Source organism: Nematolebias whitei, chromosome 1, assembly GCF_014905685.2.
Source record: "Nematolebias whitei isolate Nwh7 chromosome 1, NemWhi1, whole genome shotgun sequence".
Lineage (NCBI taxonomy): Eukaryota > Metazoa > Chordata > Actinopteri > Cyprinodontiformes > Rivulidae > Nematolebias > Nematolebias whitei.
In genome coordinates, this window is record NC_056498.1 from 1,253,519 (window position 1) to 1,267,447 (window position 13,929).

Below are 13,929 nucleotides of genomic sequence, written 5' to 3' on the forward strand. Positions count from 1 at the left end.
TGATCAGACGGTTCATTCTTCTGTCTAGGGAACACACTCGCTGCCACTGCTTAACGCTCGGGGAGCAGGCACGCATTTTTGTGTTGTCATGTCTTTTACGGACGTTAGCCAAGTTAAAGCCCCTACCACTGTCACCTGCTCCGGAGATGCTCCTCAAGCGACCCAAGGGGGGGCCTCGCAGAAAGGGCCTTGGAAACGCCTCTGTGCTGTGCTCAGACTGTGGGCTCACATTAGAGTTGATGTGAGCTGACACGCACTGAGAAGAGGCGTGATCACTTTTAAAATGCGACGCCGTTTGGGTGGAGACTACAGTTGCCATGGAGAAACACGTTTTCTCCCGCTGCGGTCAGAAATGTCAGAAAACAACCTGGGCTGAAAGCAGGGGTCTTTTTTGGGCTCGATCTGCTGAAAAAGATAATTTCTAGCTGATGTGTCAAGCGAGAATTTTGTGTGATTACTCAAGCTGCGGTGACTTTTAAAAACCTGTTTTGATGTTACCGGCTTGTTTTGTGTGGAGGATGTGTGAAGAGAGGCCACTGTGAGATCATTCGATCTGACAGACAGGCTGGAATCAGAAGACACTTTACTCTCTAAATGATGTTTTTGTTTTAACTCATGTCATCATTATGCACACACACATCCTCTGCAAAGCGTCATTTCTTGTGTTGTCTCCCCCTTGGGCTCTGCGGCTGGTTGTTCCAGGGCGGCGCCTTTTGGCAGTCTCTGGGAAAGCCCTGAGTCGCTGGTTGACGCGATGAGAAGGGCTGTTCTCTGGCGGGAGGGGCCGGTAGCGGAGAGGGATGAGAGGTCGCTGCTGCAGCTGTGGAGCATCTCTGCTGCTGCCTCTGGCCACGGCGATCCCTCCAGTGGGCAGGGGGGCAGGAGGAGGGCTGCGGCTTCATCAGGTGGCGCACAGTTTCCGACACCTCCTCCGACTTATTTGACTTTTCAAGCATGGCCTTGAAATTGGCCCCGAACAGTGCGTCCGTCATGATTGGGCCCTCCAGCAGGTCTGTCTGCAGCTTCTCCGGCATGGATGGGGAGAGTCGGAGCCAGATGGACCTCTGGATCATTGTCATCCAGGCGGCGATGCGAGACAAGCAGACCGCAGAGGAGGCGCACAGCTTCAGGTTGACGTCAGACGCTTTGCAGAGCGAGCTTCTCATCTCCTCAGGCAGGTCTGTGTCCTCCAGCCTTTTAGAAATGCTGTAGGCCAGCAGGGTAACATTGTTGAACGCTGCGGCAACCTGGAAAGCACACTGGTGGGTTCGATTGGAGAGCGACGTCACCGTCTGGTCGTGTCTCCCTGGAGGGACAGGACGTTGGTCCAACCTGGACACTTTTGTTCCAAGTGCCTCTGCCAGGCTTGGCCTCGGGGGGGGGGGGGGGGGGGGTAACCAAGGGAAAATTCTGCTCAGTAAACCCCTCCACTCTGGTGATGGGTTCGAAGGTGGAGACCGGCGCCCTCAGCTTACCAGGTCCGGCTGCATTTTTGTTCCAGTAGGACGTCACTGTTGGGAAACGAGGCCAGATGGGGTCAGGGCGGCGAGCCGGGGTGGAGCCAAAACTTCCCTCTAGATCATCCGATCTGGGCGGGGGGAGGAGAGGGACAGAAAGTCCCTTTGTGTCAGCCCCCTCCTGGATTATGCCGGGCAGCTCCGAGAGGACGGCACCGACGGCTGGAAGCGGTGTGTTCGCCAATGCGGAAAGGCCCAGGGGGGTTGTTCCAACACTATGCTCTCCAGGAGGGAATGAGCAGCGGGGCTGCTACTGACGTCACCTTTTCTGGAGGATTCATCCGATTCGCTCCGTGACTCGGCGTCAAAAAAGGCGATGGCGTCGTCCAGCGAACAGTCCCCCGCCAAGGAAAGGCAGTCCTCCATATTAGCCTTGAACAAGGCTGCTCGTCTTTGTTTCTCCTCGGGAGGGAGGAGGTCACAGGGACGGCAGGAGGAAGCAAGGTCGGCGTGGCGGGGACCCAGGCATCCTTCACAGATGTCATGCCGGTCAAAGCTCAAAATGTATCCGGTCTGGCAGGATGGGCACAGGCGGCTGGTGCTGGTGCTGGACATTGTGTTCTTGTAAAAGCAGTGCTGGTTGCTTGCTGAAGAAAAAATGGGAGCCGATTTTCCGGTCTCACCGTAATTTATACGGACCGGGGGTGAGGCCCACACAGCAGCTGGACGTGGACTAAAGTTTTCAGTGCTGCACTGCACGCGAAGGGATAAACCCACTAGCGATAGCCTTAAAGGGCGAAGTCTATACAAAATAGAACCACCTGCTTTTCCATCATGGCAATCCGAGGTTGCAGTTGTGATGACAGGCCGCACAGCACGGTGGAAGACGCGGCTGCCTTAAATTTTTTTTTGCTTAGAGGCCATATCACAAGTCGGTCGAGTAAGTTATGCAGCGACAACAGTCTCAGAAATAAAATCCAGCATGGAGGTAGCGAGGATATATATAAACTTCCATTGGTTAACTTTTATTTACAAGGCACTGTTAGGACTCCTGCCAGCCTATATTTGTACTGCAATTGCAATGAGAAATGTTGGCTCATACTTTTCGCTCACACAATTTGCTGCTTCTTTCTGTCCCTTTTACTAGGACTGAATTGGGTAAGAAGGCTTTCGTTCACTCTGCTCCCTCTTCTTGGAACTTTCTACACGAAACTCTGAAATTGATTGAATTAATCTCATTCAGTGCTTTTACATCCAAACTAAAAGTTATTGAGGCCAATTCAATGACATGTACCTGTTTTAATAACTAGCTTGTTTTATAGTACCTGTTTTTTATAGCGTGACATTTTCTTTTAACTGTGTAATTTTTTGTGTTGTATTTGTTGCTGCCCCTTGGCCAGGTCTCCCTTGAAAAAGAGGTTTTCAATCTCATTGCTTTTTTTTTATCATGGTAAAATAAAGGTTAAATTTAAAAATAAATAAATAAATAAAAGGAAATTTTTCAGCAGGGCCGACGGGAGCTCAGCAAAATGTTGTTCACTGGTCTGCCACCATGTTGGTCTCCCTGAACTTTGATGTATTGAATCACTTTGACTATGGCTGCCTCAGAGGAGTCAACGGGGGAAAGGGCAGACCCTAGAAATCATCTCATCACCAGCAAACTTGTTGGCCCACTATGTGAATGTGCTGCTTGTGGGACTGAGTTTATTGTGGTTCTTCAGACTGATGAAGTCCTTTGGATGAAGGACAAAATGTCTTAACCAAAAAAAAAAGTCCAGATGACCTGACTGAACTTTGTTGGGTTTTTTGATCTGACTTACAGTTTTGACACAGAAACTGACTGAGGCTCAATTTTCAGTCTGTGTTTCTGCTGGTGCTGCCATTTTCTTTTCTGCTCCTCAAAATAGGTAGTAATTGCCATGGTAACCAGTGTCTCACTAGCCTCTGTTGCCCAGTATGCTTTACTTGAAATTGTCCATCATGGTTGCAGCCATAGATCCTGTAGAATCTCAGACTTCATTTAATCTCTATTCAGAACTTTAACGTTCAATAGTATTAAGGATTCAAAGTAATAAAAAATCACCATAAAAACAAACCAAAAAAATGCTTCAAGGAGATTTAATCTGGAGTTTCAAAATAAAGCTGATTGTTTTCAAAGTAAGAGTCTGTCTTTGCTTCATTGATTGCAATAAAAAAATGTTCTTAGATGTTTCCTTCAAGATTTCTTTAGAATTTTTCTCATTTACAGAATATTCTAGATCGCAAAACCCCAGAACAGTTTAGCTTTTTTAAAAAGCCAGTCATATATATTTTTACAAAATAGAAAGTTTTGATTTAATAAATGACTTCATGAAGCCCTGTTTGAATCATAAAAACAGAATTAACCGAAGATACTGGACAGGTGTGAGGATGAACATGTGAACGGCTTTGTAGAACCTAAATAAAAAAAGTTTTGATTCATAAGAAAATCTCAGCTTTTAGTCTATTTTGGGTCATCAGGACTGACTTTCAGTTCTGTTCTGATCAGGACATTAAGACAAAAATTCAGAAACCAATGTCTGCAAACATCAATGAAATAGAGCAGCATTGGCAAGAAGAGTGGCTCAAAAGTCCTCCACAACCATGTGAGAGACGGATACAGAAACCCACTGCTAAGAGTTCTGGTGCTAAAGGAGGTTCCGCAAGTTGTTGTATCAGGCTCACAAAGAGTTCTTTTATATAAATAATGACTGTGTGGAGTCTGTTGTGTGCTCAGAAACTGCAGGAGGAATCAAAACCAGAATACAAATGTATGAATACTTCTTAAACTAGAAAAAAAGCATTTTCTGCAAAATTGCAGTATGAATGCATATTACAGAAGAACTTACTGAAAAACAGCTAAAATTAGCTAAAACAAACATTCTGAAATGCAGCTGAAATTGAAGAACAAACCTAAATTAACAGAAAAAAGCAAAAAGAACACATATGTTCTGAATTAGGTTTAAATAAGCAGAAATTAGCACACAAATAAGGAAATTTGTCTAAAAAAAGATTAAATTAGCAAAAAATAGCTGAAAAGTAGCTGCAAAGACAGAACGAAGCTTAAACTACTACTACTAGTGGAAAAAACTGAAATGAGTTCAAAACATGTGAAATGAAAAGGCTAAATTAGCATAAATAAGCTAAATAGTAGCTGAAAATACAGAAAAAGCTGAAACTTGCAGAAATAAGCTGAAAGGAGCACAAAACAGCTGTAAGTAGATGAAAATAGTTAAAATTTGCACAAGAAATCTGAACAAAGCTGAAGCAGAACAAAATGTGAAAGGAGCAGTAAAAGGTTGTAATCAGATCTATAGATTTGAAGGATGGAAAATGAACTCATTTCATTTTCTATGAGAAAAATAATGGTAGAAAAGGCTCAATATTTGAAAAAGCTAAAGTTGCACCAATACCTAAAGTCATAGCAGGATTGTCCTGAAAAAGCTGAACATTTTGATTTATGATTTGTTGAAATAGCACAAAAGTTGTGGAACGAGAAAGATGCTACTGTAGTGAACTAGGCCTGAAGGTCAAATCCTGACCTTAAAGACTTTATGGGACAGAAGCTGTCATTTCATTGATTTGAATCCAGAAATACAGGTTGACCCATCCTGAGACTTTCTTTCTTGAAAATTCAAGTGAAAGAACACTCTCTTTTCTATTATCATTACTATTTTACAAATGTTTGATAATCAAAGTGTTTTAGTTCAAACCATTTTAGATGCTGCAGTGAACTAATCATTTTTAATTAACTGTGAAACAGTAATAATGATTTTTAATCCTCATGCAAAGTTAGAATTCATGTTAAGGTCTGTTACAGAGTAATTATGCATTTTCTGATTTTCTGTCTTTGAATGAGCAAGTGTAAGTTGGTCCAAGGTTGGAGTCAAATGCAGACCAGTTGTTGGAACGAGCTGTCATGTTTTTACATCCTCTCAGACGTAAATAGAGAAGCTGGCACCTGTTGGCACCTGTTTTCCGCCAACTCGTCCAAACATTTCTCTCTCTGTCTCTAAAAACATTTTCAATCTGTTCCATAACATTCTTGCTGTTTTTCTGACTCCTAGTGACCTCTTACGTCACAAAAACACACCCCTGTCTGGTCGATATTGACCAATCAGAAACTCCCAAATGAACCGGAAATAGAGCCCTTTAAAATGTCGGTACTTCCTAGTTCAACCCAGTCGAGTTTGGAGTCGAGTTTGAAGTCGAGTTTGGAGTCGAGTCCAGTTGGAGTCGAGTCAAGTGTCAAGGAGAACCAGTCGCTTCAGGCTCCAGCTTCAGTCGTTGCAACTCCAGGGCTGGGAAACAGGAAAATCCTGACATGACCACAGAGCTCTTCCGAGTCTTATGGGATTATAACATCTTCCACCTCTGGGTGGAACTCTGACGGACTCCACTCATGTGAAGTCCACTCGTGAGGTGAAGTTGTGTCTAACAAGTAACGTCACTACTTCGGACGATTCACAGCTGTTCCTACGGAGACGCTGAAAGGGTGCGTTAAATGGAATTTCGCCAGGAGACATCTCCAGGTAAAAGAGATTTCTATCACCTAAGTGTACTGGGGAAGAAGCTGGGAAAACCCGGAGAGTGCCGTTCTGATGCTGACATAAACATTCTCCCTCATCCATCTTTTTCTCCCTCTAAACTTCATCTTTCCATCTTTAAAATTCTTCTATCAAGTAGAAATCAATCCAGATATTTTTAGAAATGTCTGTGTAAAGTTTTCCAACCACCGCCGTGTGGTTAATCAAAATTGTACAGCTTGCTAAAATTAGCCATGTTGTTATTTTCCATATTTTGCCAATTAATGTAAATGTGTGATGCGTTAAACTTTGATTCTGTTAATAAATGACCCACTGTCGTTGGTGAGTCAAAGATAATTAACGTCTCACGTTACATTTCTAAATTCAATGCACATTATATACAGTCCAGAAAAATGAAAGAATCCATTTAATTTATGAATATATCTCATGCATATGTTCATCTACACTAAAAAACGTACATCACAATAGAGTGAATGCTTCATAAACATTCACACAATAAGCTATCTATACAAAAACAATGTAAGGACAGAAGATGGCATGCTGTCAGAGTGCAGAAATACTTACAAGTTATATCAAGTTCTTCCATTTCCACGGTGAGGCTAGTGATGTTTAAATCACAATCTGAGAATTAAAGGTGAAAGAAATGCTTTGTTCATTGTCCACAAGACGTGATGCCACATTTGATCTTCTTGATTTGAAGAAAATAAGTATGGATTTTATGAGAAGGACTTCTGATTTACCTTTACAGTTTTCAAGTTTTTGAACAGCTCTTAAAACTTCTTCAAAACTGTTGTTGTAGAGGGCGCTGGCATTGCTGTTCTGAATTTCCAAAACCACCTCATGCGTGACACGAACACTGAAGGAGAAAGAAATTCATGTCATTACGGACTCAGATCTCAAACAGGATGTCCTGCTGAATTATTCTCTTAGAATTTCAGTATCTCCATCATCATTATTATTATTATTATTGTTATTATTATTATTGTTGTTATTATTACTATGATTTATTATTTTGGCTGCTCCCTTCTTCAGGGGTTGCCACAGTGAACTAACTAGCATGAAGACTTGTCAAATGTTTTTACGGCGGATGCCCTTCCTGACACAACCAGAGATCACTACGCTACCACAGCCCTCTGTGTGGAACAGAGAGCTGCCGTGTAGGGTGCCTGGGGGAGCAGATTGTGGGGGTTAAGGGCCTTGCTCAAGGTCCGAGAATGGGGCAAATGAGGGTGGAGGCAGGTGTGGGTGTTTCACTTTTCCCACCCTCGTTTTGATATTGTCGGTCTAAGGGATCAAACCATTGACTCGCCTTATCTAACCACTGCACCACCACTCCCCCACTCCCCAGCAGTTTCCGTCATAATTTATTCATGTCAAATAATTAAATAATCATAACTTTGTTCGATGTCTCTTTTGTAGTTCTTGATGTAATTTTCTGTTGTGGATGTTGACGGCTCCTTTTTCTGGGTCTAGATGAGCTGTGAATAACATTCTCCATGGAGTTTCCATGGAGTCTTCAAAACGTCTCGAAACATACCTGAGGTAGAGCTGTCATTTCAAACTTTGGCCCATACCCGGCCTGGCCTGACTCGAAATTAGGGTTGGGCCGGGCCAAAATATGGGCAGGCTAGATCGGAGTCGGGTTTTGATTGTGTCAGCGGACGCACGCGGCTGACTATCCAATTTGGATCACCAGCTATGCACGACCGTTTGACCATGCACTGACCAGACAGTTGAAAAAAGTCCAGATCACTGCCAGCGACCTACCTGAAGCTTAACTGGACTCAGCTGCTGCGTCAGCGGACGCGCGCATCCAACGACCCAATTTGGATCATCAGCCGCACGCATTTGTCGATGTTAATAACCATAATAATTATAATATTATAATAATTATAATGATCCGCTGACTCCTGTTAATAAACAAGAAATCTTATATCTTCTTTTCTTTGAAATACATTTTTAAATCATGTCAAACTGATTTGCTTACAAAAGCACTAAATGCTTGGTTTAAATTATTTTTTTTTTTTTCGGGTTCGGGCCTGTGATCACGGTTAATAGGTTGGTTTGGGGTCGGTCTCGGAAAGAATGATACAGGTTCGGAACAGGCCGGGTCAGATTTTTTAGGCCCAAATGCAACTCTAGGGGTTCTTACTTTCCTCATTCCTTTTGTATTGAACACTTTTTGAATTACTTTCCTCATGTAAATGGTAAATGGACTGTACTTATATAGCGCCTTTCTGTCTTATCCAGATACTCAAGGCGCTTTACACTACAATCTACACCAGTAGTTCCCAACCTGGGGGCCCGACCCACATGGGATGGTGCTAGAGAGCACAGGGGGTCGCATAATATGTCTGCTTAGAGGTTGTAACAATGTCAATTTATTGTCTGTGTAACAACTTTAGAAAATATGTTTTATTTTTAATTATAATGTTTGAAATTTCACCAAATCCTGATTAACACTGAATAACTCTCATTTTGGTTGTGTTTGAAGAGTTTTCTATAACATTTTATGTTAATAAGTAAAATCCGTACTGTCACTTTAAGAGCGATTTGTTATGACGTCAGTACTCGGCTTTCAAATGGCAGCGCGGCTGCCTGAGAGGAGGTAAGGAGTTATCGTTGGTCTTGGTTAAACTCACGTTTATTAAATATATAACATAAACTCCCTGGGCTGAGAACATCACGCATCAAATGAGGGTGTTATCATTTATCATGAATGAAGTTTCTTTCAGATTCATACTGATCTGGCTGTGACAGTTTATTGACATAATTTATCATTAATAACATCAAATTAACGTTACCAGCACAGTAAAGGTTTTCTATTTTCTGATTTTTTTTTTTAAAATATAGCTGGAGGAGCGTTTTCAAAATATATTTTTAGCCAATCAAACACTTTGAAACTGTGAACTTACTGATTTTATTAAGCTATGAGTTAATAAATGATTACTGATAGACTAGAGTTTTTGGATTTTTACATGAACTGAAATGATTATAGAACACTGTTTTGACATTACAAATATTTATAGGTTGTGTTTACAATGCTAATCAATTAATAATGTGATTATATCTAAAGCTAAGTCTTGGGGATTTTTGAACGATAAATTAGAACAACTGCTAGTATGGAGAAAAGTACTTTTTTGAAAGTAGAGTTACAAATTTCATATCTGTTAATTGATTCCAAAACTGATTAGTTGAATGTGGGAGAAGAAAATTACAATTTTTATCTGAAACTAAAAGGGTTTTTTAGAGTGAACTTCTTGATGTTATAACTAAGTGGACCTTCCTAGGAGTGTGTTACAACCTAACAGGAAGGAAGTCAGACACACAGGTGATTACAAGGAAAAATTAACAGATAATATGAAGCTAAGTTGTGGGTAAATTTTAACAATTAATTACAGATGTGTACTTTAGAATTGTGGTTAATTTGAATGTTGAACTCAACATTAATTGGGTGACAGGTCTTCTCAAACTACTTTGAGAGATGAGGTGATTGATGGACTGACTAATTATGGAGTGGGTTGAATATTAACGTTTACAGTTTATGTACAGTATTATGGAGCGTTATGATGATTTTTTCTTAAATTAACATGGTTGAACAAGATACTTTTGCATGGTACTTAGTTAAATATGACCTTTTTAATGATTACTTGATGATTTGTTTATTTAATGACTATATGATGTGTGAAAACATGAAAAAGAATGTTTTAAGAGCAGATCTTGATGAAATAACGCCACTAGATGGTGCAATTGCAATGATAGATTTAATTATTAACATTGTTTTCTATGAAATAATGATTTTTTTTTACAGTTGGGCCATTGACGAGAGACCAGAGGATTTTGATAAATACATAAAATGGGGTTTTATAATTTAGATTTTCCAGGGAGTGAACTTATGACATTATTCAATCTAAACTGGGACAAAATTGAAGGGTGGTGGAATAGGTGAATTGATTTGTTGGTTAATTGTGAATGTTTTTATATTAGATCACCAGGGGGAGTTGGGAGGTTCTGTTATTTACATACAATATGCACGTTAAAACATGTTAATTGTTTAAATCCACTTTTATGCACACAAACACGTTTTCTGTTGTGACAGGCTAAAAATACCGGCAGCGCTCTGTGCAAATAAATTGGGTACTGTATGACTGAAGGGGAAGGGGGCACAGAGTTTTTCTTTTTTCCTTTTCAGATGGACAAAATGGACCATGTCTGCCCTTAGATTCAAAAAGAGAAGTTCAAGTTCTACAAACTGATTAACATCTATTAGATAAGAACACTTTCTTGCATTAGGACGCCTTGTGCAATCATTAAATCATATATTTAGAACTCTGACTTAGACAAATGTTAGAAATTTCCATTATGTCATATTGCACCACACCAGGGGGATGCTGAAGTCCTAGACAGATGTCTAGGGCTGGGTCAGGTGACCTGAGGCTGGCAGGTCACACGCTAGCTGTCAGCTCTGGCATCTTATTTGACCTGAGGCTGCCAGGTCACACACTATAGCCTGTAGGCATCTCCCGCCAACATATAAGGAGTAGTTCACATTCAACCAGAGGAAAAATGATTAATTGCTTGCTTTTCTGGTGGTACTGAACCCCTTTGGGGTCCCTCGACCAGGGGGAGTTGTTGGGTATTATTTTTATCTAGACTGGTCCTATGGTGTTGATCTGCTCAGAGATGGGATTATAATGAAATTATGACCTGGTTCTGACTGGGTTAAACTGGGCCAGCAGCTCTAAGAGAGTCTCCCTGGGATTTCAATATCAGTCAAGGAATAGAGTTTAAACTGCTTGCCACATCATGTAGAAAGGCTTTTGAAGCACCTTCTCATATTTCCTAACACATCAGAACCACATAAGATCCATTGAGATCACACTTAGTCACACCCCCTCATACACTGACAGGTTGAGCTCCCCTTCTGCAAAGGCGGAGTCTAGGACCCTATAAATGAGTAATGACACGGGACATCGGGGCTCTTCCGGGTCTGTGAATGCGTCACAGACCGGAGAGACCAGCGCTGTAAATTGTAAACTTTTCCTGCCTTTATTTTAATATAATTGATAAAACTTAATTGACGTTTCCTTGATTTATTGATAATGAGAGTTGCCACTTCTAGACGTGGGCTGTAGGGGGTTTTCCGGGTCCAGTGACCCGCAGCCAGCTCCCGTCTTTAACACTGCTTAGCTGAAATTAAACCTTGGTTTACATCTAACTTCCTTAAATTAAACTGTGATAAAACAGAGTTTCTACTCATCGGCACTAAATCCACCATATCTAAAGTCAACAGTTTTTCTCTCACCATTGACAGCTCCATGGGTTCTCGCTCCCCTCACGTTAAGAGTCTGGGTGTCATTCTTGACAGCACTCTCTCTTTTCACTCTCCCATCAATAATATTACTCGGTCTGCATACTTCCACCTTCGAAACATCAACCGTCTCCGTCCATCCCTCTCCTCGCACTCTGCTTCAGTCCTGGTCCATGGTTTGGTCATTTCTCGAATTGATTACTGCAACTCTCTCCTATTTGGTCTGCCGCAAAAATTACTCCGTAAGCTTAAAATGATTCAAAATTCAGCTGCCCGTGTTGTTACCAAAACCCCCTCAATTCACCACATCACCCCAGTTTTACAGCAACTTCACTGGCTTCCACTCACCTTCAGAATGCAATTGAAAATCCTGTTGTACACATTCAAGGCCATCCATAACCTCCCCCCTCCCTATCTGTCCGATCTCCTGCACATTATCACCCATTCACGCTCCCTTCGTTCTTCCTCTTCCATCCACCTCAATGTGCCTCTCATCCGCCTCAGCACCATGGGATACAGAGCCTTTTCTCACTCTGCTCCCCAACTCTGGAACGCTCTTCCTCCAGACATCCGTAATATTGACTCCCTTCAGACCTTCAAATCACAACTCAAAACTCATCTGTTCAAGTTAGCCTTCTCACTTTAATTTTTTGTTATTTTATTCTCAGTTTAGTGTTTTTAAAGACATTTTGTATTGTTTTATTTTGTGTTTTTAATGTTGTGAAGTGTCCTTGGGTGTCTTGAAAGGCGCTAACAAATAAAATGCATTATTATTATTATTAGAGGCAATGGGGGGCTCAGGGTCCTGCACAGGAACACTTCAATATGTGACTGCACATTTGTGGAATTTAAAATCTGTCTCTCTCATTGAATGATGACAACTCTAACCACTGAGCCCAGCCACCCCATAGACCAAAAGTAGTCATTTATTAATTTACCTGTCGTTACTTGAAGCGTAGACAGTCCTGGCTTCAACGAATAGTCTTTCCTGAAAGAAAGACAAAACTGTTACTAACCAGTATTATTTTTTATTCTGTTATCATGCTATTAAAGTATTGTTAAACTTAAACGTATCTGCAGTGTGGTCTGATAATCTTACCAAAGGCTCTCCACGGCTAAGAAAAATACAAACAACAAGGGTTATATCACTTTGCAATGTAACAACATGCATATAAAAATAAATAAACATTACTTTGCTATGTTTGCACGCTATAAAACAAAATACACTTGGAAGTTGTTTACCTCACACTGGTCACTACAACTTCTTTAAAATTTTCTATATTCTGGTTGTTGTAATGTTTCTCCATCTGAGACAAGAACACAGTTATGTTGAAAAACAATTATAGTCAGGGCTTCATTTGAACCAGATCCCGCCAGAACAAGATCCGGGAACTCTTATTTTGACAGGGTGTGTTCCAGCAACTGTTTGCTTGGATCCGGCAACTAAAATCTCTGCCCCTAAAAGTCCAAAGTCATTGCTCATTTTTATGACCCCCCCCCCAAAAAAAAATCTAAATTATAATTAAACAGCACAACTAAATTGCAAATCAGTTTGGCAGTTTGTGGGTTGTTAATTAGATTTTGAATATTTATTAAATATACAACGAGAGGAGACGTTGCCCTTGGTCAGGTGGACCCAGTCCGTGGAGTGGATGTTCCAACTGCAGCTCGCGCACAAGCTCCTGCCCAGCAGAGATGTGGAAGGTATGTCCCGCGGGGATGAATTGTCTTCATTCAACACCTTCAGCTTGATTATGGTAAACCAGAAAGAGATTATCTAAAAAAGTTAAATCTGGTCCTCTGGACATTAAAAAAAAAAAAAAACAAAGCAAATCAACAAAAAAAATGTAGAAACGTTTCGTCTCTCATCCGAGAGACTTTTTCAGTCTGAGGTGCTGTATTCAGCTCAGTCTCTTAAATAGCACCGTCAGAGTGGATCAACCAGTTTTGCTGCTGACAACCAAAACCAGCTGATCACATGCTCAAGAAGGACCATCAGCCTAACAATGGATCATTAGCACACTGATGGCTGTTTACTGTTCACAGAGGGCTGAGTGATACTAGCAATCACAGCATTGTAAGAGGGTGACAGTTGAACCCGGAGGCCTCCACCCCTGTTTAACGATGGATGATTTCTTTTCACAAAGATGGCCTCATTTACTCCTCTCTCAAACCATCGTTCCTCTCTGTCCAGGATGTGCACATCTTCATCCCTGAAAGAGTGACCGCTGGCCTGGAGATGAGTGTAGACCGCAGAGTCCTGGCCTGATGATGTTGATCTTCTGTGCTGGGCCATCCTTTTGGCCAGTGGCTGTTTTGTTTCCCCAATGTAAGACTGATCACAGCCCTCCTGACACTGAACAGCATACACAACATTGCTCTATTTGTGCCGGGGGACTGGATCTTTGGGATGAACCAGTCTTTGCCGTAATGTATTTTGGGGTTTAAAAGTCACTGGGACGTTATGTTTAGAAAATAAACGTCTCAGTTTCTCTGATACTCCCTCAACATATGGAATGACCACTGGTCTGGGTCTGGGTTCCTCCTTTTCACCTGTTGGCTGACTGGAGTCCTGTTTGGGTTTCTTCTCTGCTTT

The 13,929-nt window shown here is 41.5% G+C and overlaps 1 protein-coding gene across 1 annotated transcript in view; it reads right to left on the minus strand.

Moving 5' to 3' along the window:
* Window positions 1–1,643: 1,643 nt before the first annotated feature.
* LOC119414306 (mucin-5AC-like) overlaps window positions 1,644–13,929 on the minus strand; it is a 39,875-nt gene continuing 27,589 nt past the window's right edge. The window contains exons 4-8 of the mRNA XM_037681404.1: window positions 12,576–12,640; window positions 12,433–12,448; window positions 12,272–12,321; window positions 6,763–6,878; window positions 1,644–2,104 (exon numbers count right to left, since the gene is read on the minus strand). Coding sequence (XP_037537332.1) covers window positions 1,644–2,104; window positions 6,763–6,878; window positions 12,272–12,321; window positions 12,433–12,448; window positions 12,576–12,640 — 708 coding nt within the window. The remainder of the gene's footprint in view (window positions 2,105–6,762; window positions 6,879–12,271; window positions 12,322–12,432; window positions 12,449–12,575; window positions 12,641–13,929) is intronic.